This window comes from Corvus moneduloides, chromosome 3, assembly GCF_009650955.1.
Source record: "Corvus moneduloides isolate bCorMon1 chromosome 3, bCorMon1.pri, whole genome shotgun sequence".
Classification (NCBI taxonomy): domain Eukaryota; kingdom Metazoa; phylum Chordata; class Aves; order Passeriformes; family Corvidae; genus Corvus; species Corvus moneduloides.
Genome location: NC_045478.1, coordinates 48,066,857 through 48,094,672, shown reverse-complemented (window position 1 = coordinate 48,094,672; position 27,816 = coordinate 48,066,857). Strand labels below are relative to the sequence as shown.

The following is a 27,816-nucleotide window of genomic DNA, read 5'->3' as shown; positions in this document are numbered from 1 at the left end:
AGATTCTCCTGTCAAGTTTTATCTGGTGGGAGGGCATATTAAGAGTACTGAATTGTTAGTTTTCAGCAAAAGTTCAAAAGTCATAGGATCATAGAATGGTTTGGGTTGGAAGGGACCTTAAACATCATATAGTTCCAACCCCGTGCAATGGACAGGGGCACCTTCCACTAGACCAGGTTGTTCCAAGCCCCATCCAACCTGGCCTTGAACACTGCCAGGGATGGGGCATCCACAACTTCTCTGGGCAACCTGTTCCAGGTCTCACCATCCTCACAGTAAAGATTTTTTTCCTAATATCTAATCTAAACCTTTTCTCTTCCAGTTTAAAGCCATTCCCCCTTATCCTGTCATGACATGCCCTTGTAAAAAGTCCCTATCCAGATCTCTTGTAGCCCCTTTTAGGTACTGTAAAGTGCTGTAAGGTCTCCCCAGAGCCTTCTCTTCTACTGGCTGAACAACCCCAACTCTCTTAGCCTGTTTTCATGTACGCAGAGGCTGCCTGCAGACCACAGGTGCTGCAGGTCGATAACATGTCAGACTCATTGTTTGGAACTTGCCTTGCACATGTGGTTATGCACAAGTCCAGCAGGTTCTGTTCCTACATATGGTCTCTAAGCTCTGTGTGTCTTCCATACATCTGTATATTCTACATGTATGATAGCTATCTAAGGAATCCACTGGTCTCTAATATCTGGAAATGTCATAGAAAAATACAAAGCACTGTCTCTGCCTCTGTGTTGAATTCAGGAAACAGGATGAAACTCCACTCAAGTGGAGGGCCCCTATGAGACCCTTCATGTGTTTTGCAGGAGACTGCTAAATTAAAGTTTTGTGGGTTGGTGTTATTTTTTTCCTGTTAGAGCATTTTTGTTTTCACAAACACCTTTCCAACCAGATCTGCCTTGTCTTTGCTGCCAGGGTTGGCTTTGTAGCTCTATTAATGACAACAGTTTAGATGGGAAGGAAAGTATGGGCTTTCTCACAAACAGCATTGATATAAAATACTCTCTAGAGAGATCACCACAGAGAAGCACTGTTTTCATTTTATATATTCAAAACAAGATGAGACTGAATTGGACATAAACCTTATTTACTGTTCCACCACAATCAGCAAAGCTCATTGTATCAGGTTCATTTCTGATTTCCAGTACATTACCCAGCATGAAAAGACTGTGCAGCAGGAAATACTTAATTTTGTATAGCTTACTGAACTCTGAGCACCTCAAATAATGCCAAAATGCCCAGATTGGCACAGCTTTCCAGAATGCTGGCACCACCTATTTCCCCACTGTCTTCTCTTTAAGCAGCTCTTAACTCAGAGTGAATGTGCTGTGAGGATAACACAAACTTGACATCCAACCCTGAAATTTTCCCTCATCCAGTGTTTACAGTATGTCTTGAAACTACAATTTGTTCTTGTGGTTTAGTAAACACTTACTGCAAATAGTTAGCTACCATTCATTGTCTCTATGTCCCACTTGCCCACAGTACCCAACATTTTAAGCTCCTCTTTGGATATGAAAGAATCCTTTCATCTCCTCTAAATGAACAAGAGAGCTCTGCTGTTGGGTACAGTCTGGTTTTCTGGCAGTGAGAAATCTGCGGTATGGAGAAACAACACATATAAAAATAGGTTATTGTACAAGATAGAAAAGCATATTTAAATCCAACCCAATATTTACACAGATTTTAGGATGGGACATTGTACCTCACAGTATAGATTAAAGCTCCACAACATGCCACAAAGAATGACCAGAAAGCAATCTACCAAATGTGGCACTAGATACTCTGGGTTAGCCTCCCATAGTGCCAGATTTCTCTTGCTGATAAAAGCCTGATGATCTGAGGACATACTGCATCTTCAAAAAACAGCCAAATGTGAACACATCCTGCCAAAACAGCTATGTCAGTAGCACATGCCAGCAGAACTTCTGCCAGTAGAACTTTCTAGTTCAAACAAGGCCAGCAGCAGCAACAGCAGTGGTGTGCCCAGCCTCAGGATGCCTCATGAGCACAAATGTAGGGTTAGACTCAGCTGAGATAGGTATGAGCTTCAATTTGGCTTCTGTAAGTGGGAATTTTCTTTAAAAATTTTGACAAAAGATCATGTACTTCAGTGACAATCCCTTTGCATATAAATACCAGCAGGAAAAAAAGAAATATCACTGATAATTATTGAAAGATTTTCATTGATTTTTCTGACACTGAACTCTCCAGCTGGAAAGAAGAAAAAAGATAAAAAGTAGAGAAGGGCTACAAAGGTCATGAATCTATGCCCATAGTGTTTCCTAAAAGAAGAATGGTATGGCTGCTGAAAATGGAAACATGAGGAAATTTGGAATTTCAGACCCACAGAGAAAAGGAAATCATGGAGAATGTCATCTCAAGCCTGGAGATCATTTTCTCCAGCGAAGTTGTGACTTGCAGGAATAGTATGAAAGTGATAAGAGATTAAATATAAGCCTGGCTAAATGGTAAAATTGACTGCTAAGGCAACTATAATTTTAAAACAATTATTTTAACTACTAGAGTCAAATGCTTAGAAACAATCAAAGGGACCACTACATCGTGAGTACAATTCTTATACTCCAAACTTTTATAGCTGTAAAGAGGTATGTACATGGATTTATGAAAACTCTTATTCTATTATTTTAAGTAGATGTAATTAAATTTGTGGTAATTGCAGATGTGAACTACTTTCAGATGTTTGAAGATAAAAGTTTGGAAAGTTTAAATCCACTAGGATCTAAAAATTCATTTTCATTGAGCTGAATTGTATTTCCTGCAAATGTGAAATTGGAGAATTCAGTTCCTAATGTTGTGATAACTGACTTTGAGTGGTATTTTACCAAGGGTTCCTCAAGGATGTATCTTCAGTCATATTTTTATTCATTACCTTAAAATAGGAAGATGGAGTTTGTTAATAAAATTTGCTGATGACACGGAAGTAGGAGACATCATTAATAAGGAAAGGGATAGCAATATGATACAGGAAGACCTGAATAACCTTGAGAACTAGAGTAATAAAAGTGGAGTGAAACTTAATAGTGCAAATTGCAAGCTTGTGCCCTTCTGTACTAATACAAATTTCTGTCATAAGCTGCAAGGTCATCAGTTCAGAAACAGAAATATGCGAGTTGTGCCTGGAAGTGCAAGTTAACCCCTGGCTTCAGGTGTTAAGTGGATGTGGAAAAGGCAGATTAGATCCTTGGGTCTACTGGGTGAGATATTTCCAGTAGATGTTGCGAGTGTGTGTCAGGAGGAGGCAGTGCTGGGAGCCCCTCTGTAGCTCAGTGCCATCCAGAGCACCAACATTCAGGAGAGAGAGACTGAGACTGGGATGAGTGTAGAGAAGGGTGGTGAGACTGATCCAGGACAAACCCATCATGCCATAAGGCTACAGTGGCACAGCTTGTTTATTCTGCCAAAGGGAAGGGTGAGAGACTCTGTTCATATCATCTCTTTAAGGAACAAAAAAAGCAATTTATACTTCATTTATATTCAGGAACAAATGAGCATTATCCAACCTGGAAAAAACAGAATGCAAATTTTTTAAAAGGTTTAAAACTAGTGGAGAGGTAAGATTCTGGAGGAGTCAAAAACCAAACTATATTAAGAACTACATTAAAGCTGTACTAAAAGAATTAGGTGGGGTAGTTGCTGGAAATAGCTGGAGCTGAGACCCAGTTGTTTCATTCAGTATTACTCAGAAAAAATTTGAAGTTATTTAGTAGCCATTCATAAAAATACCCCACAAAAGTAAACAGCCTTCGTTTCTAAATGAGCTCTGCATTAGCATGAATTAGATAATTTTTTAAATGGTGAGCCACTTTTTGTTTTTCTTGGTAATGTGAATAGCAGTACCACTACCAAGGACAAGATGAATACCCGTGGAATTTTGTACTTCTAGCTACAGAACTAAAAAACTAAATATTATTTCTCCTTTAGATAACATTGAAGTTCTTAGAGCATTACTTTTCCCAGTAGATTGTTTGCTGTAAGGCCAGTTGCCCGCCTTCACTAAAAAGAAAAGCTCAGGAAAAAGGCAGCATAGCACTGCAAGCCTTGAAAAGAAAACAACTGTTTGTGTATATGTGTGTGCTTTCTCTGTTATGGTTTGTTGTGCAACAGCAATAATCTCTATTGCTTTGTAGTATACTCACAATAAATGGCTTTTTAGATTGATTACACGCCTCCACTTTGCTTTGGCTATTAATCAATCTCAGCAGCTGTTTATTGCTTTGTACATTACAAAGCAATAAAGATTATCCCTTAAAGAGCTGTTAATGCCTCGTGGAAAAGTTTGGAAACCATTATTTTTAGAAATAGTACTGCTGATATATAATTTTCTGGCTACCATCTTTGTTGCTTCTTTGGGTTCCTTTCTGAGTGCATCACATTTCTTTCCTAAATTGCTAATCACAGTGCTTCATTGCTGACAGTGCTTTGTGTGAGGGTCCAGATTTGTCCAAAGAGGGCAATGGATTTTGCATACAAGGGTACCATCTCCAGAACACATCAGTATCAATATGGTTCCTGTTCTTCCTCAAAGGTTGGGGGCTTTTCCGTCAAGTAATAGTTTTAAGACTTGACTCACTGAAAAAATGAACCACTAAAAATCTTACAATATAATTGTGAATGTAAAGCTGCTTGTGTGGACACTTCTATTCCATGATAAATAAACTAAGGAAAAAGGCATTCTTTGTTATTTTGGAACGCAAACTTTCCTATGGGGATTGATAGTATCCTACATACAAAAATATTTTTTTACCTGTAGAGTTACATTGGAAGAAAAGCCACTTTAATTTCTGGCAGCAGTTGCAGCTCAAATATTCATGGATACTTGAGTGATATTTGCATGACCTTGTGACTGTTGCAGATATACTCGTTTCATACTTGTACTAAACCCACCTCAATTTGCAGCCTTGCTGACCTGCTCAGCACCACCTCTGAAGAAAGGCTGGGCTGCTCTGTATTTTTGCAGCTGCTGTTTTTCATCACTTCTTGTATTCTACAACCTGCCTCTGAGCACAGAAAGGAAAGACTGGGTGAAAGACTTTATTTTTCCTTCTGTCTTTGTTCCTATGCCCAGCAAATCACTATTTGTCCCATCCTTCCTGTATTAGTGCACAGGACATTTATTGTCAATGTTAAACCAGGCTTAAATGTTAAGCCAATGTTAAACCTAAAACTTAGGTTTTGCAAGGTTTTCTGTGGTTTCCTGTCTGTGCAGTTTTCAGTCATGGTGTAAAGAAAACCATTCCAGTGGTGAGAAGCTGTTAAATTGAGTCATCTACTTTCTCTACTTGAAGTATCAACAAAAGCTCAAAATGTGAGCAAAATTTTACGATCATTACCCTCTCCTTCAAAATTTGACTGTTATCTGCTCATTTTTATCAGAAATACTAAAACCACTAATCAGCCATTGGTTGATGCTGAACTTGGTTCCAATCTCATTGTCATTCATAATAAAAGTACAGGAAATGCCTGGAAAGAAATAGAAATATTATCTCACATAGTAGTAGTGTAACCTAGAACATTATCCTGGTTTCAGCTGAGTTAGTTTTCTTCCTAGTAAGTGGTACAGAGCAGTGGTTTGGATTTAGGATGAGAATAATGTTGATAACACGGGGGTGTTTTAGCTGCTGCTACACAAAGTCAAGGAAGGCCTTTTCTGCTTCTCACACCATCCTACCTGCAAGCAGGCCAGAGGGCACAAGAGGTTGGGAGGAGACACAACTGCACAAGGTGACCTAAACTGGCAAAGGGGACATTCTATACCCCATAATGTCATGCTCAGTATATAAACTAGGGGGAAAGGTGGTCAGAGGTTGCTACTCAGGAACTGGCCAGGCATGGGTCAGCTGGTAGTGAGCAATTGCATCGTGCATTACCTGTTTTGCATATCCAGGTTTTTTTTTTCTTTTTCTGTCCTGTGAAACCATCTTTATCTCAGCCCATGAATTTTATTTTTCTGAAGCAATTCCCTCCACCATTCCACTGGGGTGAGGAAGAGTGAATGAGCGACCATGCGATGTTTAGCTGCCTGCCAGGTTAAACCACAACAAATATGCAAAAATAAAGAAGATAAAAGAACAGCCATACAACATGGCAAAATTGATTCGGTGACAGAAGGCTTATCTGAGGATAGACGCAATAAAAGGGAAACAACAGTGAAGAAGAGGAAATAAGCATGAAAGGGTGTATGGAATGCTTCCTCTTTCTTTTTCCTTTTAATTGACATGTATCCTAAGGAATTTTTAAATCATCAAAATATCCCTGGAGGATACAATTTCCATTTTGTGAGTAGGTGAATGCAGCCCATTCATCTTATGACTCTTCAGTTTTGTAAAATTAGCTACAGAATTAGATCCTGCAGACTGACATGTGAGAGGGCAAGATTCACTCATCTAAGAACAGCTATTTTTAGTAGGTGTATCTAGTGGAATGGATAAATAAAGTAGGTAACATGCCATGATGAATTTTCCTGGTGAACCTCATGTACAACATCTAGAGAACTCACTGTAGACAGAGGGTATGTAGTGGAAGATTACTTATCTTTTGAGACATCACCTGTCATCATCCCTATTTCTGAGGAGAAGATACAGAATACAGGCAGTGCAATGAATTGCTCTTAAATGATACAAAAATTCCCATTCAGCAAGGCTCAATAGAATCAGAAAGGCCAGTTTTGACATGCTGTGAAATGTTAATAGCCAACGGAGCATTAAAAAACCCTGAAAAAAGCCCCACTGTAGGTTTAGTTAGATTTTTCAGGTGTGTTTAAATATGCTGGGAGCAGGGTAAGTACAAGTTGCTAAAACCAACACTACCACATGATCTAACTTACTTTAATTTCCACAATATGAATACTTAAAAAGTATATCCCTTATTTTGAAAGCTGAGGTTATGCTTCTGATGATAAGCCATGGACACAGATAATGTTTTTTAATCACGTGAGGTGGCATGGCTGTAGTACTTGCTGGCTGCTGCTGCATCACTCAACCTTGTCCAGGCAGGATGTACTGAGGAATCAGATTAGGCTATCAACAAGGATCTGCACAGATACATTTTCTTTTGCTATTCCCATGGTCATTATGAATTTCTATTCCTTTACTGCAAAAATCAAGCAGGCATCTTGGCATCAAACAACTGAACCTTGTTTGTACTATATCACCAGTTTAGAAGTGATCGAGTCCTTCACGCGTTAAAAGGATTTGGCATGGATTCAAGCAATGAAAATTTGCCCAAGATGTTTAATCTCTGTCAGGACCAGGAGGTCAGTTGGTAACAAGACTATCATTAAGTGTACTCCAGAGTCACGCTAGAAAAATTACATTTACAGTTTAGCATATGTTTAAACATAATCGACAGGAGAAAGATAATCACACCTTATGGGGTCTTGCAGCTGCTGCTACCTCCATCCAAAGCTGGGGTAATTTTGAAAGGTAGGCATATTTGGTAGGATAGATAGACTGTGAGAAGCAGATGAAACTGAAGGTACAAAAACCAGCATTGCTAAGTGGGAGTGGTTTAAAAGCTCCAGTATTTCTTTTAGCTGTCTTCTTTTATCACACCACTTTTTCAGACAGTTCTTTTCTACCTTTCAGCTCTCCACTTACTGCTCCTGGATCAAGCCCATACAAGGGAAAAACACAAGGAGTTTTGTTCAGTAGACTCACTTTCTAACATTCTCCAGCTGCAACGCAAGTAGAACAACATAATATTAATAAATGTAAGAAGCAAATAAGGATCTCTTATTGTACAGCTACAACCCTAAGGCTGCAAATATGTGACAAAAGATAACTTACTGCCAAGCTAAAGACAGCCTGTTGTGTTTTATGGTAGTGTACTGACCAATAATCCTCTTCCTTTTTCAGGTTTCCAGCCATCGTTAGGATTGTTTTCAACAACAATTGTCTCTGGAATAGAACATTATTTTGCTAGTGTGTTTATACACCATCTCACATTACAAAGACCCAGCTGGCCATGACTGGACACCAGAGTGTTATCAGTCTGCAAGTGATAGATGAACCAAACAAATGAAGCTGAACCACAGAGAATGGGTTCAAAGTGAAAAGTAAGGATGTATGGTCACAAAAAGAAAATTTTCTAATTCTGTGATTTTTAGAAAACAGCTGTTGGAAAATTCTGAGATATTGAGGTTTCACCTGACATCAAAGGATGTGAAAGGAAAGGCATTTATGAAGAACTGCTAGACTTCACTTCTGAAACAGCTGTGCCCTTCCCTTCAAAATCTAACCACTGGCTGATCAAAAGGGAATTTTGGAGTCATCAAGTTTGATGGAGAAGTTCTCTCTTCATACTCGGCCGGCAATGTCAGGTGCTAATAAGAAAACACTTTGGTGTGCAAGATACAATGATTTGTACCCCACGCTTCCATCACCAAGCCTGTGGGAAGCCCTTGACAGGATACTCAGAGATGGAACAGGAATACTACAGCACCAGACTAGTTAAAGACATGTGCGAAGAGACTCAGCACTTGCAAAAAGCTGGAGTTGAGGCAAGGGTGAAAATTTTACCCAAAGAGTTCTCACACTCAGTTGAGTTCTTCAACCTCTTCTCTTTCAACTAGATCTTCCTTGCAGTAGTTGAAAGCTTGCTCAACTATCTCATGTTTTGTTCCAGCATGTCACTATTTGGAACAAACTCTAACCAAAACGTTACTTCAGGCCTGGCCATTGATAGTCATTGCACAGCAAACCATAGCCAGTAGAACCCTCCCATATTTCATGTAAGATCTGCATTCATTTTTAAAATAAAAAGAAATGTGTTTAATTGATTGATGAGATACGCTAGCCCTGAAGCAGGTCTTGAGGCCCATTTGGAAGGGCAACTTGGTGCTGCGTGAACAGATGTGGCTTTTGTGGATCCACTTTGCAACAACAAATGTCAAATTATCAGTCAGTAAAATTCCAACTGACTGAAATGAGATAACAGCCAGAAAGATCATAGTCTACAACATTGCATGGATTCTTCATCTTGACTTGATGGGATATATTTTTCTTTTGTAAGCAGCAGACAGTAAAATATTATCTCAAGTTTTAACACGTGGGAACAGCTCTTCAAATAATTAGTATTTTGGAAGATTGCTCCATTCCTTTTTCTATTGTCCATCCTAATCTTTTCTATCCCTGATTCAAAAGTCATGAATTCATCTCCCAGAGCATAACATCAGATCAAAAACTCTTCATGTTTAGTGTCTTTTAATGATTTTTAAAGTATCATTCTACTTCTTAAGCCTTTGCACATTTGCATTTTTATCTTTTCTCTGTAGGCACAAGGCTAGGGACACATTTTTCTTCAAATGAAAACTGAGATTCTTACGTGAGTCACTTGACCTTTTGAGCTGGTACATTAATAACTATGATAAATAAAGGAGTCAAATCCCTGATCATGGACTTAGCCACATTCTCCTTGGCCAGGAGTCCCTAACACAGAATTTCAATGACACTCCCCACTTGACCTTGCACATTGCTCCACCATGCAGCAACTCAAGATACTCCTGCTGAAAAGCCACAAGTAAGTGACAGAGCTGGAACCTGAGCTCACAGTGCTGCTACCATGCTCACAGTAACTTCCCTAATGCATGTTAATGTGAACCAATGAATAATGATCCGAAGTCCAATTTTCAATGCAGCTTATGTTTATTTTTCATACAGAACTTCTGACTTCCATTTTTCCTCTGTGGAAACTAGAAGTCCATGCTTATAGACAGGGATTTAATTTATATCAAAATGCAAACTGTTCCACAGTGGTAATTAGAGGTATTTGAAAAGTCATCTAACCTGGAACAATCCCAAACCAAAACTGCAGAGCTAACATGCCTGTCCTTCAGGGTCCTTAGACTATGTCACTTTGTAAGGGAAAGATAAAACAAACATCACCAGACAGGTTTTCTCTCTAAATAGAAAGGGTGAAGATCATTACTTTGTCTCTCACTTCCATGAATATTTGTAATTAAAAGCAAAGGAAAGAAAGTACATGTAGTCTGGGAAAAATGAAAATAAGTCCTCATCTTAGTAAGAAACCATTTAAAATATTTTTTGTCAAATTATGGGTTGTCATCCCTAGCACATAGGGCAGATGCAATAAACGAACAACCTACTAAGACAGACAGCTAATTACAATAACATTGTGAGTCTCAGGGATTTACTTTGAGGGGCTTCTTGGTCTCACCTGTGCTACTTAATTACTTTCATAATTGCAGGTATACATGGTAAAAGATGTTCACCTGCTATACAACTTTTAAAGAAATGGTCGGACTGGTCAATCTTAGACCTCCTATTACAGTGTCCACTGAGATGTGGCTAAGTATCTGGAGATGATGCTGGACACAGCTGGATACTTTCTGATAATGGAGATAATTGTGTCCCTGGATTATTCTCATGTAACAGCATAAAGTTACAGACTTTACAGTGCTACCTGTATTTCTGTTCATCAAAAGGAGGGGATGGAGGTGTACAACCAAGGCCTAGTGTCTGCCTAAATTTGCTCCACATTTAGGAAGGTGAGCAATATTGCAATTTATGGGTGGCTGTTATCTCTGAGATAGTATTGATATGAGCAGTAATATGGAGAGCCTTGTATAAAGGAGACTTCACATGTAATTTTAAAAAATTGCCTGTTTTTTCAAAAGTTCTGGGTTCTTAAAATTACCACCGGACAGTATACTGAAAATTGGGGCTTTTTACTGTATCCTAGAGGTTTCTTTTCTCTTTTTTTCTTTCCTGTATTTGAAGTATAGAAATCTTCTGCAAACAATTTTTGTTAAAATTTCTTATGATTTTACCTGGTATTGAACATTCTAAGGGTTGTGGTTAAAGGGGCATACTTAAAACTGGCTGGCAATCAGTCACCAGCAGTGTTCCTCCAGGTTCAATTCTAGGGCCAGTTCTGTTGAATATAATATGATAAATATTTTCTTACCCCAAGATGTTGCTGCCCTAAAGTGGAAAAGCAGATCTAGCCTTTTCAGATACTGTACAGTTTCACAGAAACAGTATCACCCATTACCCAGATTTGTTATTTCTGCCATTTTTCTGCAGTTGGCCAGGTTTTTTTTTCACCAGTTGGCCAGTTCTGTGAAATTCTGTGAAATTGTATGGTACCTGAAAAGGCTAAATCTGCCTGTGCACTTTAGGACAGCAACATCTGTTGGCTCTGTGGGACAGTTTCTATACTGGTAAACTACTCAGAAACAGGGCATTTAGTTTGGGTTCTGGCTTGCCACTATTCATTTTGTTAAAGTGTTAGACTGATACCTGCCACGACTTTGCTCAGACCCCAGCACTTATCAGGAAGGATTCCCACTGGGCATCTTGGTGAGTTCTTACTGTAAGAAGCACAAAATGCAGCCATGCAGCACAGTTACAGGGACATCCATGGGCAGAGATTACAAAGCTTATCACCTAGTGCAATTTTTGGGGTAAATTTTACTTCCTTTTACCCAAAATCCTTGGGGTGAAATTGTGACTTCACTGAGCTAAAAGACTTGTCAGGGATTTTCGCGAGACAGGGATTCAGCTGATGGACCTGGAGACATTTCAACCCATGGTTGCAACATACTCCATACTTCCCTTGTCTGCATCACAGACCCAACAAAAAAATGTTCCTTCCATTCCTCTAACCTTTCTGCATTTCAGAGGAAGTTCTGATATTTTTCATTTCCAAATCCCAGAGGAATATGGCCTGCCGAGCAGTAATTCCATTTTGGTAGCTCATCCTAGCAATTTCCAGTAGCAGCATTTCTCGTGTAGTCATATTTATACCGAAGTAAAGAATTATCTAAATGCACCATATTTTAAACAATTTCAATTATGGTGCTGTCCCTTTTTATAATGGATGGTAGCACAGGAAAACAATAGTCCATCAGTGTACCAATGTAAAAAATTAGTTGTGATAGGGTGAAAAATTGAGCATTTTTCCCTATGATTTAAGACATTGGAGACAAGGTTTTTTCATATAAAAAGTAAAATTTCACCCATAAATCAGTAAAAGCAGCTTTTAGACATGTGCTCTATACTTTCATCAATACACTTTTTTAGATTTGTTGAGTCTCTTTCTGTTTTGTAATTAACTTATCAAGGAGTAATGGTCTAATTTAAAAAATCCAACTGGATGACAGAAATACTATTTGTTCTAAATTGAAAATATTTCAGCATCTGCTAAGATAGATTTCTTTAAATTACCCTTTGAAAACATTGATTTCTAATACCGTATTTCCTTTTCTCAATAAAATAGAAATATGTGTTCAGAGGAAGCTGTTCTTAAGGAGGCATTGCTGAGAAACAAAGCTATTCCAGTAATATTAATCCCTCTACAATGAGCTGCCAAAAATACAGTCTCCATTTAATGCTACAAGTTTGGTGGGTAGTCATTTTTTATTATCCACCAGACTGAAAATCTGAAATTAAATGTTTAGCAATATTTGTATAACTGAAGAAGCCCCCAGCTCTATACTTTGACATAACTAGGACACTCTAACATAATAACTTTATAAAGATTAATTCTCCCCCAAATTAGTGCCTGATAAAAACATATGGCTTGGTGTTTACCAGGAGAAAGAGCTCTGGTCTCATATAGAGGCTTGTTGCATTCATGGCATAAGACCAGTGCCACTTGAATGATGCCCAATAATGCCCTTTGGATATTTCATAGCTGTTAATCAAGACAATAGGGAGTTAGATGTAATATTTAAATATTGCCTACCTGTGCTAACCTCATATTATGTGGCTGATATTAGAAGCCTCATTAAAGTAATTTACTCTGTTTGGAAAGTAGAAGTTTAAGTGTCTGTACTTGGGCAGACCAAAGGTCATTGTAGCTCAGTTTCCTCTTCCCCACAGTGGCCAATTGTGGGTGCTTATGAAAAGCTCATTAGACATATAAATCTATTCTTTCCAGGGCATATCCTGTAGCTCCCAATAATTCCAAGCTGGAGATTTCTTTCTAGACCACTGCATAATAGTCTTCAATAAGCTTGTCTCTAAGATGGCTCTGATTCCTTTTTTTAACCCATTCCAATTTTTTTACCATAACGACAAGTGTATTCTACATTCAATTCTATTTTATGGAAAAAAATTACTTCCTTGTGTTTTGAACCTGCCAAATGACAATGTTATAGACTCCCATTCAGTTCTCTTATTGTGAGAAGTTGTATGTGATTGCTCTTTATCTGCCCTAACACCAGTGACCATTTCATAGATTTCCTTCAGAGTATCCCCTCAAATTACCGTTTCTCCAAATAGAAACATCTTGGTCTGTTTACTTTTCATTTACTATCTCCTCAGATGGAAAAGTTCCACACCTTTGATCATTCTTCTCGATCTTCCTTCTAACCTAGAAAAATGGGAGAGAGAGAAGAGTGCTTTAACAATGTTTTTCTGCTTAATCTCAGTTTCTTTCCTTGTGGTTTACCTTTGAACTGTGACTATTTTAATCAAACTGGTCAAAATTATTCCATGGCCTCTTTCTTAAATGCTAGTGATGTTTAGAAACCATTAGTCTGTATTGAGAAGTTAAGATTTGCTGAAGTTTACCTAATTTTGTTAGCTCTTTTCTTATTCCACAATTCGTGGTGTCCTCCAGCAACACCTTATAGGTGGCTTTTGATTTTAGTATCCTAAAGAACTTAGTATCATCAGTAAACCTCACCACTATATGGTATTCTTCACCTTTTCACTGAGTAATGAAAGACCGGTAACAGTGAAATTTGACAGATTTTGTTACTTGCTTCATCAGAAACCTATTTTGTAATGAGCCTTTACTGAGGGACCTGGTCAAAAGTATTTTGAAAGCCTAACTGGATTAATGCAGTGTTTGGTGCCCGAACAGGGACGAGCTCTGGCGTGCCCCAGGTCAGAGACAGTCCAGCTGTGTTACCTCCACACATCGCTGAAGCAACTTCGGAGTCAGGAAAAGAGCTGCTTGCTGGGCTAGCTAGCTGGCTTCTCGGCAGAGGAAACACAGCAGGGCCGATGGGATTGGCTCACCTTAGCTCGGAGACAAAGGAAGAGAGAGGCTGTTCAGGTCTGGCTTCTAACAGGTTTATTGTTAGAAGTTTCGCAACCCAAACAAGCTTGGAAGGCTGGAATCCGATGGGATGGGATGGGGTACTGAGGCTTGTCCTCAGTTTTATAGGGAATTTGAAAACCCCGGTGAAAGGGGAAAACAACCAATGAGTTACAAGCCAGGGGGAGGATAGAATGTAACAAGAACCACGTAGTGGGGGACCGAGAGGCGGGAGTTATAAGAGAACCAATGAACGACCAAGTAACTGGGAATTTTCCCGAACTGGGGGAGGCGGCTTGTACCCGGGCACCGCCCAGGGGGTGCAGCTTAGGCTTCTGAGCCGCCCCTCGACCCACCCTCTGAGTCGGCCTCTTCGGGGAACTCGATCCAGGGGAGGGGCTGGGATTGATTGGCAACATGCTGCCCCAGCCCCGCAGTGGGCTGGGTCACACCAACACTGGATCCCCTCTCAGCTCCTTGTCTACTTTCATATGCTTAGCATAAAGGTCTCCAATAGATTTTTGAAATACAACTTCCCTGTGATAAAGCCATATTGACTCTTCATATTCTATCCACCTGCTGTATACACTAGTTCTAGTTTTGGTGACAGTTTTAGTTTATTTTCTTACAGAAATCAGACGTACTGGCTTATGCTTACCAAAAATATCCCAAACCCTCCACCTTCAATTCCTCCACACAATTCAAGTGGTGCACCACAAAAAGCAATAGAGCAGTTTCATATTTTAACCATGCTGGAATTGAAAAATAGATACTGTCAAGTCCTGGCAATTTCTGCAATTCATTTTTATCAATCTGTTCTAATGCCTTTTCTAGTGGGAGCTTTTACCAACTTAAGTCATCTGCATTGCTGCTAAAGATATGGACAACCGTATGTCCTGCCCCACATGACACATGCCCTTAATGTCCTGCCCCTGCCCCCTTTCTGTGTGTTGGTGCTGGCTCTCACAGGGCTGTGTAGGGGGGAAGGGACTTACCTAAGTGGAAAACAGACACTATCCCCTCTCCAAAATCAGCTGGCTTTGCCAAATAGGATGGCTGATCAGTCTTTATGTAATTGTAGGACCACTTTTGCTGCTGCCAGGTGTGGGGCACAGGGGAAGGATATGGCAAAATGGACTGAGAGCAGCACAGGCTAATTGTGAATCTGCATCCTGATACTTCAGCTTGAAGCACTTTGCTGTCATTATTGTTCTACTCATTTATGTGCATGAGGGATTTCCACAGAAACCCATGCCAGCACACAATTTAATGGTACTGTTGAGAAAGGAGATGGAGTGATGGTGTCCGAGAGGGTAGGAAACCTCTCTGACCAGCAACACGACATAGAGAATGGTTCCTTTGCTGTGATGGGTACAAAAGAAATACACTTATCCAAGAGATGAGAAAAGTGCAAACTCTGCTCATTCAGCTAACAGTTCAAGCAGGATCAGATGAGACATTTTGACTGTGATTTTTTTTTTCTCTGTACCCTCCTGAAATCCAGAATGAGAACTGAAATTTACTTTAGCAAAACTTTCAGGGTTGTATGGATAGAGAATAGGCATTCAAGCAGAAGCCTCATTCTACTTTGTAAATGTTTCTGTGGTTTCAGTTATGAAAAGGAACACTACTCTTCTGCTGCCTTCACAGGGGCTCTGCATTAGGACTATCTGTAAATATCACTTCATCTCACATTTCCTCTTCTTATAAGTGTATATATATACATATATATATTTCCTTTTAAATCAAGTATGCAAAAATTTTTATTTTTAAATTGTGTACATAGAAATGTGAGAGGTGCTTAAAGAGAGGGAGCACTTTTGAGTATACTAACTAGTCTTTGATGGACAATACTGGGGGTACACAAGAATAAAAGGGGTCTTCCTTGGCAAAACAAGCCCATACACAGGTGGGCTGTAGCATATCTCAGACAGATGATGGAGTGTTGTAGATCACCTTGAATGTGCAGTAACACACAATAAGGTTTTAATGGAGCCTCAGATTCCTCTACACACTGAGCCCTTTTCTCATCTATTAGGGATGTCAGTCTAAACCAGGCCCTGATAGAACACAGGCACCCACACTTGGGCTGTGTCCTTTGGGCTTGCAGGATACTGGAAAGCCATAGTTCAGTAGAAAGAAGATTTATGAGAAAACTCATCAGATCTACTGCTAGTAGTGTTCTTAATTTGGGAAACAAACAGAGTAGGACTTGGTCAGTTGTAAATATTTAACTTTTGTATCTTGCCCTGCTATCCCCACGGTACATTGAGAGATCTGTATTATGATTTTTGTCCATAGTACAGGAAGAATGGTGTTCCTGAGTTGGGGGAACAAATGACAAACATTGCTCAAATTCCCCATCCTTGTCAGGTCAAGGGAGGAAAGTCCCCCAATCTGCTTTCTGAGTTTTGTTGATGCTCTTTCATCTTCAAAAACATTGTTACATTTCTTGAATTGTGAAAATACATTCAACAGTTATGGTTAAAAAACATCTTGCATTTTTTGGGAGGGGGAGGGCATACTTGGACTTTTGTGATGGTACAGACAGATGGTGTCCTTTGAGAATCTGGTGAGATTATACAGCTTAGAAAATCTATTACTTAAAGTATCTAAAAGAATACACAGTTGCTGAGGTTTTGAAACTGCTCTGTCCTAATATCACTGCATTCCCACAGCGAAGGTTGATCCAGTTTATGGTCTTGTGGTGAGGGTCCAGATAAACACTAAAAGTGTTTAATATTGGCTTTACAAACAAGGCAAGAAGGACTCCAGGGCAGTTTGAGCGATGGAGAAACCATTTTATGGATAGAATTGTGAATCACTGACATTTTGTATTTTCAGAAATATTCCACTAAAATATCCTAAAATACTCCCTTAAAACACATGGTATTTTTGAATGAACAAATGATTAAAATTAAAAAAAAAAAAAATCTGTATTTCTGTAACACCTAGGAATTCCAGTCATGAATGATAAGCCAATTGTAAATAGATGTCTCTCTAAATACAGTGCAATATGACAACGTTCTCAGTCACAAATATTTTGCAATTTAATTGTTAGGAAAAGGAGAGGTAGATGCAGAGGTAGAAAGAGATGGTATTTATGAAGTTGTGGCTACTATGAGTGTAAATCCTGGAACGTCTGCAACTAAACTCTGGCCATGATAGGCCTATCATGACAGATAGCTTTGGAGAGTGACTGGAAGGATAACATTTAAAATGTTCTGCATTACTTGTAAAGGACTATTCAGACTTCAAGACTAGTGAGAAAGAAAGCATTCTGAAGCATGAGTTGAAACTCAGATAGACAAAGCACTGTGGAAGCATTCTGAGCAAAGATAGGAACCAGCTTCCTTGAAAACCAGGAAGGAGAACAAAGAGCTTCTCCAACCACTGAATCTCATCTTTCATTAATAAAGCTGTAAGTCCAGGTAACTTTCTATTGTTCAAGAAGACTGAACTATTTTAGGGATAACTTAGTGGGAAAATCATCCAGTTTTACACACTGCATAGTTATGAGGACCCTGAGAAGCCCAAAGGCAATACTTGAATGAAGAGGTGATTAGTCATTTAAGTCAGGGTAACTAGCAAGAAACACTTACAGCTGTGGTTTATTTGTGTTAGGAGACAGAGGACATTATCCATGAGGTGGATAGGTCAGCTGGCCAAGATTTCAATTTGGCTAGAAAACACATCTGGAATGAAGAGGAAAATGTTTTCTTCCATCCATGCACATTCGAGTAGCAAGTGAACATTGCCCATTTAAACTATATGCAAAGCTATATAAATGTAACCTCCACTTACACACAAAGGTGTAGAGACAAAAGAGGCTAGTGTGTCCATCAGGTCTCTTTCCACTGAGCTATAATCCTGATGTATCCAATAGCCACTGCTGCCTGACCACCACTGCTCTGGAAAACAGACTTCAAAGGCAAAGGGCAGGAACTGGGACAGGAGCTTGCAGAGACTGTGCAGAAAACACCTACCATTAATTGATCCTGGTTTAGAAACCTACAAGACAGTCTTGAACGGACTCAAAAGACCTCAGCATCTTATGGTTTAGGTCAGGATGGGCTAAACTGCACATTAATTATTGTGCAATAATTGGATATGTGGGAAGGAGTGTGGCTATTCATTACCTCTATGAAAGAGTGATTAATAATGCAAAGGACACTACAAAGCTACAGAAGAGTGGCTATCCCTACTTTCCCTCTCCTTGCTGACAGGGCCAGCGACTGTCAGAAGTCAGGAGGAGCAGCATTAATTGTGCTGGTTCCAGCTACACAGGCTTGGTCCCAGATATCCCTGAAGGTAGGGCTCTGTTACTGCCTTTCAGGTTGAGGTAGATGAGTTTCATGAGGTGGAGAGCACAATCCAGGTCGGCTGATTTTTACTGGTGGGTGGTTCATCCTAAAGTGTTGCTTGATGATGGGTACATTGAGTCACTGGGCAAATATTCTTGTATTAGGTTAGTTCTGCTACTTCTACTGATCATATTTTCTTAATAAGACTTGCCTGATCATGCTTTACCTAACAAAAATTAATCCCTGACAACTACATAGCAACATAATGAAGATTGAGCTGTGAGCCTCTGACATCAGTGGGAATGCTTGAGTGTGGTCAGCCCAGTAGGGGCAGCTGAAGACTCTAAGGGATTTTGCCATTGCCTTGGTATACAGAACTTGCTGTTCTGGCCTAAAAATCCCTGCTCACCTTCTGCCTCTTCTTTGCTCTGTAACAGGAGCCACACCAGCATCCTCTTCTTTTCAGCAGAGAATAATTAGAGACTACAGCAAAGCCACAAGGAGGGTTTTTTCTAGGTACAATTGACTTGATAGAGGAAGACAGCTATAAGGTGGGAAGGAAACAGTTGTGGGCTTCAGAAAAAAACTCCAATCTCCCAAGAGCATGAGTAGCCACTCCTGGGGAGGAAAAGATGAGAACATATTGAGAGAAGGGAAAGAAACTGAGTACAGCCTCCTCCTCATTGCAGGTCTACCGCAGACCCATGACATCCTGCTGGCTTCTCCGAGATTTCCTCCCCATCCCTACAGGCATCTCCCAGGTGTCTCACAAATACCTTCTGAGATTTCCCTTACCATTCCCAGGAACCTGCTCCACTGCCACAAAAGCTGAAAAATTGCAACTGCTGCCAAGGAGATTTAAGCAGCAAATTCCTAACAGCATTGTAGCTTGGAGGCTTGCCCCAGGCAAATAGGCCTGAAGAGTTTTAACCCAAGCTAACTCCAAAACAAGAAGCACTATTGTTTGACAGCTGTAGCCATTTGAACCATGGAACCAAGTGCACTATGACTCTTCTTTACTATGCTTCCTCCTCTCCTGCCAGGCACATACCAGATTATGAGGAACCTCAGGCATCAGCATCTGCAGATCCCAGCAGATGAAGTGCCTTTAGTGCTTATCTTCACATTCCAATACAGCTTGCCCATTACTTGTATTCTAGAAATACTACAGATGAAATTAGACAAGCAGGTCTGCCATGCTAAGCGAAGAGCACTCTTCAGCTTCCCACAGGTCCAAGCAGCCCTAGGTAGCATCTGAAACTACCATAATGATACACCTCTGTTCATTCTTTGCACTCCATGCTTGTTCACTTTGGCGTCTTTCCATTGCCCTCTGCACCTCTCCTCCCCTATGAATCCTCTTGCATTTTCCAGCAGTTTCTGGGTCCATTCCAGTGCCATATGCCATTCAAGCTGCCTTCTCCAGAGTCCTTCAAATAACCTCAAAATTGCCAGGAAACAGCACCATGTAGTCATAACAAGCAGGAAGTAGAGGTTAAGATGCTTACCAAGTGTTCCACACTGGGGTTTTTTGGCACACAAAGCCAGAGACTCTGCCACTGCTCAGTCTCTTCAGCATTTGAATTCTCCCTGATCAACAGCATGTGACACAAGTTTATATACGATACTTCAGCCCGTATGAAGTCTCTCACAGGACTTTCCAGCAACACACTTCTCCACATACCCAACCAGCTTGTTTTGCTGTGTCTATTATTCCCACCCACACCTATAACCTGGTTATCCCTCTCTAACATCTTATCATGGCCGATTTACTGATAAATTAAATTTACCTAAATTAATTTGAAGAGTAACACGCACCCTCAGCTGTCTGCAGCAGATCGCAACTTCTTGGCTCTCATTTTTTAAGGATGCCATACAGAGTTTCACCCCTTTCTTTGAGCAGCAGCTCACTTGCCACTTGTTTAAAAGTCCTTGTTTTTCTTGCCCTGAAAAAAGTCATGCAAGATTCAGGCAAATGATTAAGTGGAACCGGGTTTTTTCTTTCTGTCTCCTGCAGCCTAGACTGTCACATTCTTTAATGACATCTTTATAAATGCTGTGTGCTTTGGTGCTGTATGCTGTATGATCAGATATTGAATGCAACACACAAAAGCAAGATACCAAAGCACTTGCGATACCGATGTGCCTATAATGACCTGTTTTCTGTTTTCCTTTTTTGATGTGGGTATTTGGATAACTTAGAAATTAAAATTATATCCTGCTCTGAGTGATCATTCTTATCAGACAGAATGAAAAGGGTACTCCTTATCCTTTCTACTACTGCATACTTTGCTGTCTCATGAGCACATCTATTTTAATTTATCTGTTATAAATCCTGGTATGTGTATTCATTATGGACGAGGGATTGTTTGTGCAAATGAGTTATGATTCCCTTGGAAAAACAAAACCAAAACAAGACACCAATCAAACACATGGACACAGCTCTTAGATAAGTAATGCTGGATTCACTCCAGGGGCTTCTGCTCTGTGTTAGGACAAGTTAACCCAGTAGCTTCTCAGTGTTCTGTAGTGCTCAGGACAAAAAGCTTGCCAGTGTTGCCTTGTGAGTGGTTGATGATTTCATTTTGGTCCTTAAATTTGATGTGCACTTCTCCCGCATGCTGAATTGAATGAATTGAAAAGCACTGTGTGACTTAAAACTCCTAACAGAATAATTATTCAAAGGATGCAAGAGAAGTTGGTACCAGAGAATAGATGTATATTTTTTATCTTAGAAATTAAAGACCTATGGAAATATCACTAGAGATATTCTTCTCTGTCTACTCAGGAGTCAGACAGAATTTCAGTTCTTGTGTTAAAGTTATCCCTTTCCTTACTAGAAACCACTGATTCCACAGAAACTAGAGTAGAATAGCATTTTAAGTGGTTATAGAAAGGAAAACAGTCCTGTGCAAGCATGGTAGAGAGTATAAATCAACTCTGAAAACCATGGAAGAGGATGTGTCATGATTCCACTCATGCCACTAAGGTGAGATCTATCATCTAGTAAGTGGGAATTACTGTCTGAGGGTGCTGAAAGTCTGATTTCCTCAGTGAGTCCTCTATCCTCTAAATAGATGACCATTAGGAAAGAGGTGGACGATAACCATCTTCGCTGTTTTGCATTCTTGACTGGAAATAGCTCTGTGCTGAGCTCAGTAAGCTTCCATGTATGCTAAAAATGCAGCTGCCTTCATGAAGCCATTCCACATAGGATTAAAACAGTGTCACAAAAATGGTAGGTGTCTGCATATGCTCAGATGATGAAGAGGTGATGAGTAGTTTACATGGCTTTGCTTTTTTGGAACGTGGTGCTCAACCCCCAACTAGATCATCCTCTAGTATCAATACATACATATGCATACCTATAGGATCTAAGATTTATCACAGATATTTTTAGGCAAGAATTTATATTAAATGTCACGCTGGTATTTACTGCAAGAGTCATCTCTGGACTTAAATTTTATGCTAGCGATTGAATAATCTGTTTTTCAGGATTGTGAGGAGAAGAAAGACAACAGTGAAATGTGACAGCTAACTTTTAAAAACAAAAAAAATCCACGTATTGGGCAATTCAGCTGACAAGCTTCCCCCTTCATTACAGGGGGTTGTAAAAGGACACTTCTCTCAAGTTCCCTACCCTTCACGGAAAATTATACAGAAGTTAATACTGCCCACTGACATGATATCACATCGTATTATACTTCATCCCAAACCTAAGAGTAGTTGCTCAAACAAGCCAATACTTAAAAACAGACTTTGTTATACACATACTGGTAAGTTTTGTGAAAGAATAAAGTAAAATTTTTCACTGCTTTAGGAACATTGTACCTAGGAAATATTACATAAAATTCCTCCTTATGCTATTTTGAACACACTCTTCCAGCCTTCCTTGGTGTCCCATGCCTTTTGGTATGTGGAGCCAATGTACTAACAAAGAGTGTATGAAGATAGTAGTTGTTCAGTTTTATCACAACAGGAAAGCTACAGTTCAACACCATTTTAGAAATGCTGATCAATAACATTAAAACAATCCTCTAAATCTCAGTGATGGTAAATAACCCCTGCAGTCTTCAAAAACAGATTGGTCTGTTCTATTCTGCTCCCTGCTTTTCAGCACACAGGAGTTCACCATACTTGAATTGCAAATGAGTGGAATAAATGTTAAAAAATGTTTCTGCCTGTTATTTTCACTGGCATCAGTCTCGGCAGTGCTTTGGAGATGGAAGAGATTTTGCAAGCTGCAGCAGGGCTGCAAGTAAACACGCATTTCCCCAGTCTGATTGCCAGAATGGAGAATCAGTTTTATTCAAGCCTTTGATTCTTCCCTGCATTCCTCACTGGCCTGACTAGGGATCTGGTCCTCAACAGGCCACTGAGTACCACTGCAACCACCCTCTTTATACTCCCCGATGGTCATCAGCATCCTGTGCGTTCCAGCAAGCTGGAAGAGACTTGTCTAAAGGCTTCACGGGATGCTTGTTGCAAGTGCTAACCAGGCAACACTGTGGAAGAAACTGATGTGGGCAAAATACATGACTGAGCTCCAGTGCATGCAGAGACAGCATGCACAGGTGACTGCTTTCTGTACAACATAGCTTACAAAACAAACTGCAGCAGCCACCTAAGCAGTGGCTGTGAAATGAAGCAGAGGACTGCTTAGAGACTTGAGCTATTGGTGCTGCAGCATGGGAGGAGACTGGGAAGTTAGCTTATACTCTTAGAGAACTTTTGTGCATTGTAGGCACATTTGATTAATCACCATTTGTCTGTATTCTGTTATCTAGAGCAATTTCTTCAGGCTGAGGAACCCACATCTGCATCTTCTGGCAGACTAAAGGCTCCCGCTGACTGCCAGGAGGGCTGCTAGGTCCAACACACGTGAGGATTGAAGCATTTTTTCCCTTAAGAATGGTGCTGCCAATTGCAGTGCTGGGGATATAAAACTATCTCAGAATTCAAAGTTGGTGTTGAAGACAGGACAAAACAACTTTCTAGGAAAACAGATGTGACAGTTACCACTTTGTCACACCAAGGCCTGCTGGTGTAGCCTAACAGCAGTGAGATGTACAGAAATGCCCACAGCAGAGCCAAGGCCCCACCTCCCATTCAAAGAGCCTCAGCAACACAGATCTGATCATCAAAATTACTTAAAAGGTGATCTTATCCTTCAGTCCATTAAAAGAATCATTCGTAACTCCACTTCTGAGAGGAAAAGGTTAAATCTGAACAGCTTTTTATGCCAAATTCTTCATTTGGAACACAATTAGTGTCCATAGTCCACCTATGACTAATTCATGCAACAGCAATGATTTTTTTTTTTTTTTTCCTGCCTGAGGAAAATTTACACTAAAATGTGGAGTAAGGCTATGTAAAAGGTAAAATAAGCCATCCAAGCCACTGCCTGCCAAGAAAATAGGATCCAGCACTGGAATTCTTTGTACTGTTGAACCACTCAAGTCTCTGTTTTTCACATTTTCAGCTTGTGCAGATTTTTTTTTTTTGTAAATTCAAATGTCCCCTGCAACTGAGAATAGAAGAAAAGGTATGGCTAAACCCTTCTTCTGTCCAACCCCATTCCTTGAGTAACTAGATGTAAAAGAAATAAACTAAAGTCTCTCTCTTCCAGCAGTCAGAATATTACACAATAAATTGCAATTAATCTATAGCATCAGAACTGTCCATTTCTTCCAGGCAGATGAAATATAAAATATGCAGTAATGCTCAGAGCCCTTGCTAATTATTTAACAGATGGATTTTCCACACAAAACACATTTAAAAATTGAAAAGCTTCACTAGTCCAGACCAGAACATTTAAAATAAGACTTCTATGAGTGATGTTTTAAAGCAGAGGACTGCAGTGACCCCATCTTGTAGCCTGAATTCAGCTGAATGCTACACAGCATTACAGACCCTTCTGCAAAATGTGTTCTTAACAGGAAAAATGACAGTATTATATATCACTAGTCTGCAGCAGGAATGATTTCTAAAGATTGGCCAGGAAGAAGCAGTGTCGAGACTGGGAAAGGATTTCCAGATGAATTCTACCTCGTCTGAGCTTCAGTTACTCATATGCCTCCTGGTTTCACCATGTCTCTGTTTACCCAGTTTTAGCAGTGATCCTTGTACACCCTGCAAAACTCTGAAGCTGAGGTGCTGCAGCACACCATAATGTCCAGTGAGTAACATTTACAGTAGTATTTTATTGCTTATCATTCAGCATCCCTTGCCTTAGGCACCCTAAAATTTGGGGGTTGTTTTTTTCTTTTTTTCTCCTTTTTCAATGGAGCTGCACTCAGCTGTCCCTATCTTTCTCTTTAGAGCTGATGTCATCACTTCAGCACTATCCATCCATCTTCCCCTGCAGTAGGTGCTCCTTTCCCAGGGGCTGCAAATTTCACCTGCCATTTATTTTGTTAATTCACCATGCTGGTTTAGGAGGAAAAAAGATAAAACCATGAGGAAATGTTGACATAACTACTGGCCTTGTTTCTCCAGACCTTTCTTAAAAAGATGTGTAGAACTAAGTAAGGAAGAGTCAGGGATTGCAGTCTCTCAGGTAATAAAAGGAGAACTAGACTATCCTAAGCCAAGGAAAGCAGCGCACTCAAAGAGATGTGTGGGGAGATTATCAAGTTTCATGCCTGAAGATATTTGCATAGTTTGGGTATTTATCAGGAAAGAGATGGGGAGATTGGATCCTGCTTTATGGTAGTACAATCACGGGACGGATGAGATGAACTCTTCCCATTCCTTTCTGCCCTTCTAAGTTTATGCCATAGCTGTGAAGTCCAGAAAGATCCATTCATCTTCTACTTACATATATTAATCTCTTCCTCTCCACCCCCCACCAACAGATTTAAGGTTTATACACCTCCAGGGGAAGGGCTCTGTCCATTCCAGCAGTTCTTGTCCCCAAAATACCCAAGTTCCTCTTACAAGATGAACCATATTCCATCTTACTGAATGGGGTGAATGCTTCCCTTTTTCAGTTTGTTTTTTTTTTTTTTTACCCCAAATTCAACAGCCCATGTTAGAGATAAATTTCTTCTCAAGTCAAATCAGATCATTAATTCTAAGCATTTGAGCAAGATGCACGAGTCAGGAGCAGGAACACCATGAACATCTCTGCCCAGCTTTTCATCTCTTGCTAATGCTGATTTGATATTTTAGAGGAAGATAACACTTTCCCAAGTCACCCTGGAAGTAACAGAGCTGGGAACCATAGGGGAGAAGTTCAGTTAAAACAACAACAAATATTCCTGAGCCTTCATCTTAACCCTACAACAGAACTGCTTTTGGGGAACCACTTCCACATGTCGCCACACCGTAAGTCCTTTTGCAGCCACATAGCTGAACACACATTTTTGGGGCAAACAAAATGCCTTTAGTTATATAGGCCAAAAATCCATGGTCACAGCACACATCCATCTGCAAACTGAGAAAATGTTGCAGTTGTGTGTTCCCATCATGGGTGACACACCTTTGTGTAAAGGAAGATGTTTGCATTTTGATCACAGCATGGTTAAGTTAAGAAACGCCCCGTGCTGTTCGAGCCTCCCCGGCACAGCTTAAGGCCATGTCCTCTTATCCTGCCACTGGTTGCCTGGGAGAAGAGACTGACCCCAGCTGGCTACACTCTCCTTTCAGGTGGTTGTAGAGAGCAATACGGTCTCCTCGGGCTTCTTCTTCTGCAGGCTAAACAACCCCAGCTTCCTGAGCTGCTCCTCATAGGACTGATAATCCAGACCCTTCACCAGCTTCACTGCCCATCTCTGGACACGCTCCAGGCTGTCAATGTCCTTCCGGAACTGAGGGGCTCACTCTCACAGAGGCCATAGGGAGGCACTGGGTGCAAATAAAGTACAGTTAGGGTACCTGTCCTCCTGAACAGTTGGCAGAAGTGTTTTTATCGCGGAGAGCCGCCCGTCTGCTTTCTCCGCGAGTGACGGCTTAGCGCGACACTCGCTCAACCAGCGAGTGCACCCAGCACCCCGGGATTAACCCGCACCCTCCAGAAGCGACACCGGCGCAAGTTAGCAGGCAGGGAAGCGGGGCGCTGCCAGGTCCCGTGAGGCGGGGCCGGCCGTGCAGGTGCGCCGCGCCGGGCCGCTCCCCTTCCCGCGGAGGGGGCGGCGGCCGCGCTGCTCCTAACGCGGGCTGACAGGCCGCCGCTCCCGCGCGCTCCCCCCGCGCCGCCCGCGCTGACATCACCGGGCAGGATTTAAATAGCTCCGCAGCCGCTGCATCCCGGATACAGCGCGCCCCATTGGCCGCCGCCGCAGCCAATGGCCGCGCCGCGCCGCTCCGCTCGGCCAATGGCGAGGCCGCGCCCGGCGCGCGCCTCCCCTGTCGCTAAGGGAGGGAAATACAGCGCGGCGCGGCGGGCTGTCAGGTGCGCCGGGATGCGCCGGGAATGGGGAGCGGCCGGGGGGCTGCCGGGCTGGCTGGGTGGGTGGGTTCTCCTGCCTTCACCCCCCTTGTTCTTCATCCCTGCTAGGCGAGCTTCCGTAGCCAGCCGCGTTACTCGGCGCGGGGAGGGAAGGGAACAGTGCGGAAAGTGACTGTTCTCCGCTTTGTTTTAAGCGCTCCGGCGGCAGCGTTTCCCGGGCGGTGAAATGCAGGACGAGCAGCCGCGCCGTGCTGTTTCCTCCTCGGGGAGAGCTTGAAACGAGAGAGAGAGCGAGAGGGGAGAGCGATCGGTGGTGACTCGGGGGCTGGCCGGGCTGCTGCTGGGGCTCGGCGGCCGCAGATGGTGGACTTGTGGGAAGAGGACGGGATGAGAAATAAACGCACCTGGCCGGCGGTGTTTAAGGGAGCGGGGGCCGGGTGCCCCTGCTGGCTGCCGGAGCCCCTGGACTCCGGACGCGGACCCGCCGAGCTGCAATGGACGCTGCCCGCCGCTGGCCGCAGAGCGGAGCATCCCCGCCGCCGCCGCCGAGGAGGGAGAGCTGCCCGCTCGGAGCCGGCCCGCAGCGCGCCCCTCGCCCAAAGAGGGACCGGGGCTTTCCTCTTCGGCATCGCTCCGGTGAACGCGGGCTGTGCCAGCCGGCCGCCCAGATAGGTTGCGTGGCAGCCACGGCGCGAGCGAATAGGTAAACGCCACTGTGTTAGATGTGCTGTTTGGAGAGGAGAAAAAAAAAAATTAAAACATTAAAACATGCGAGGATGCGGTCGTTGGGCCTGGCACAGGGGACTGGGGCTGCACGGGGAGATGGAATAGCCTCCTCTTCCGTGCCTCGCGTGGCGGCGAGATGTAGCCTACCGAAAATGAAGTCCTTACGTAAGGCGGGCTGGCTGGATGGCTGGATACCTGCTGGGTCCTGCATCGCCAGCCGCTGCCCCGCCAGAATTACCTGGGCTTCTCCCTGCCATGCCGCAGCCTGTCACTGCGGGGCCTGTCCTAAAAGCAGACTTCATCCACAGGAGCTCGTACATTTAAGAGCTGCGTAGCATTGTGAAACAAACATAAATCAAT

The 27,816-nt window shown here is 41.7% G+C and overlaps 1 protein-coding gene and 1 long non-coding RNA gene across 20 annotated transcripts in view; one reads left to right on the top strand and one right to left on the bottom strand.

Moving 5' to 3' along the window:
• LOC116440563 overlaps positions 1–27,816 on the bottom strand; it is a 33,869-nt gene that overhangs the window by 5,146 nt on the left and 907 nt on the right. For 5 of the 13 annotated variants that reach the window (XR_004238669.1, XR_004238671.1, XR_004238670.1 and 2 more), the window contains exons 2-3: positions 13,906–27,457; positions 13,257–13,362 (exon numbers count right to left, since the gene is read on the bottom strand). Coding sequence is in view for 4 of the 13 variants with exons in the window: in XM_032101433.1 (XP_031957324.1) it covers positions 26,920–27,457 (538 nt within the window). In the remaining 9 variants the exon portion in view is untranslated. Of the gene's footprint in view, positions 1–577; positions 7,700–9,644; positions 13,363–13,905; positions 27,458–27,816 lie in introns of those variants that run through there. The other 8 variants (XM_032101434.1, XM_032101435.1, XR_004238673.1 and 5 more) reach the window with 7 other exon arrangements.
• The window catches only part of LOC116440564, a 47,222-nt gene continuing 46,736 nt past the window's right edge, over positions 27,331–27,816 (top strand). For all 7 annotated transcript variants that reach the window (XR_004238683.1, XR_004238680.1, XR_004238682.1 and 4 more), the window contains exon 1: positions 27,331–27,433. This is a non-coding gene — a long non-coding RNA (uncharacterized LOC116440564). The remainder of the gene's footprint in view (positions 27,434–27,816) is intronic.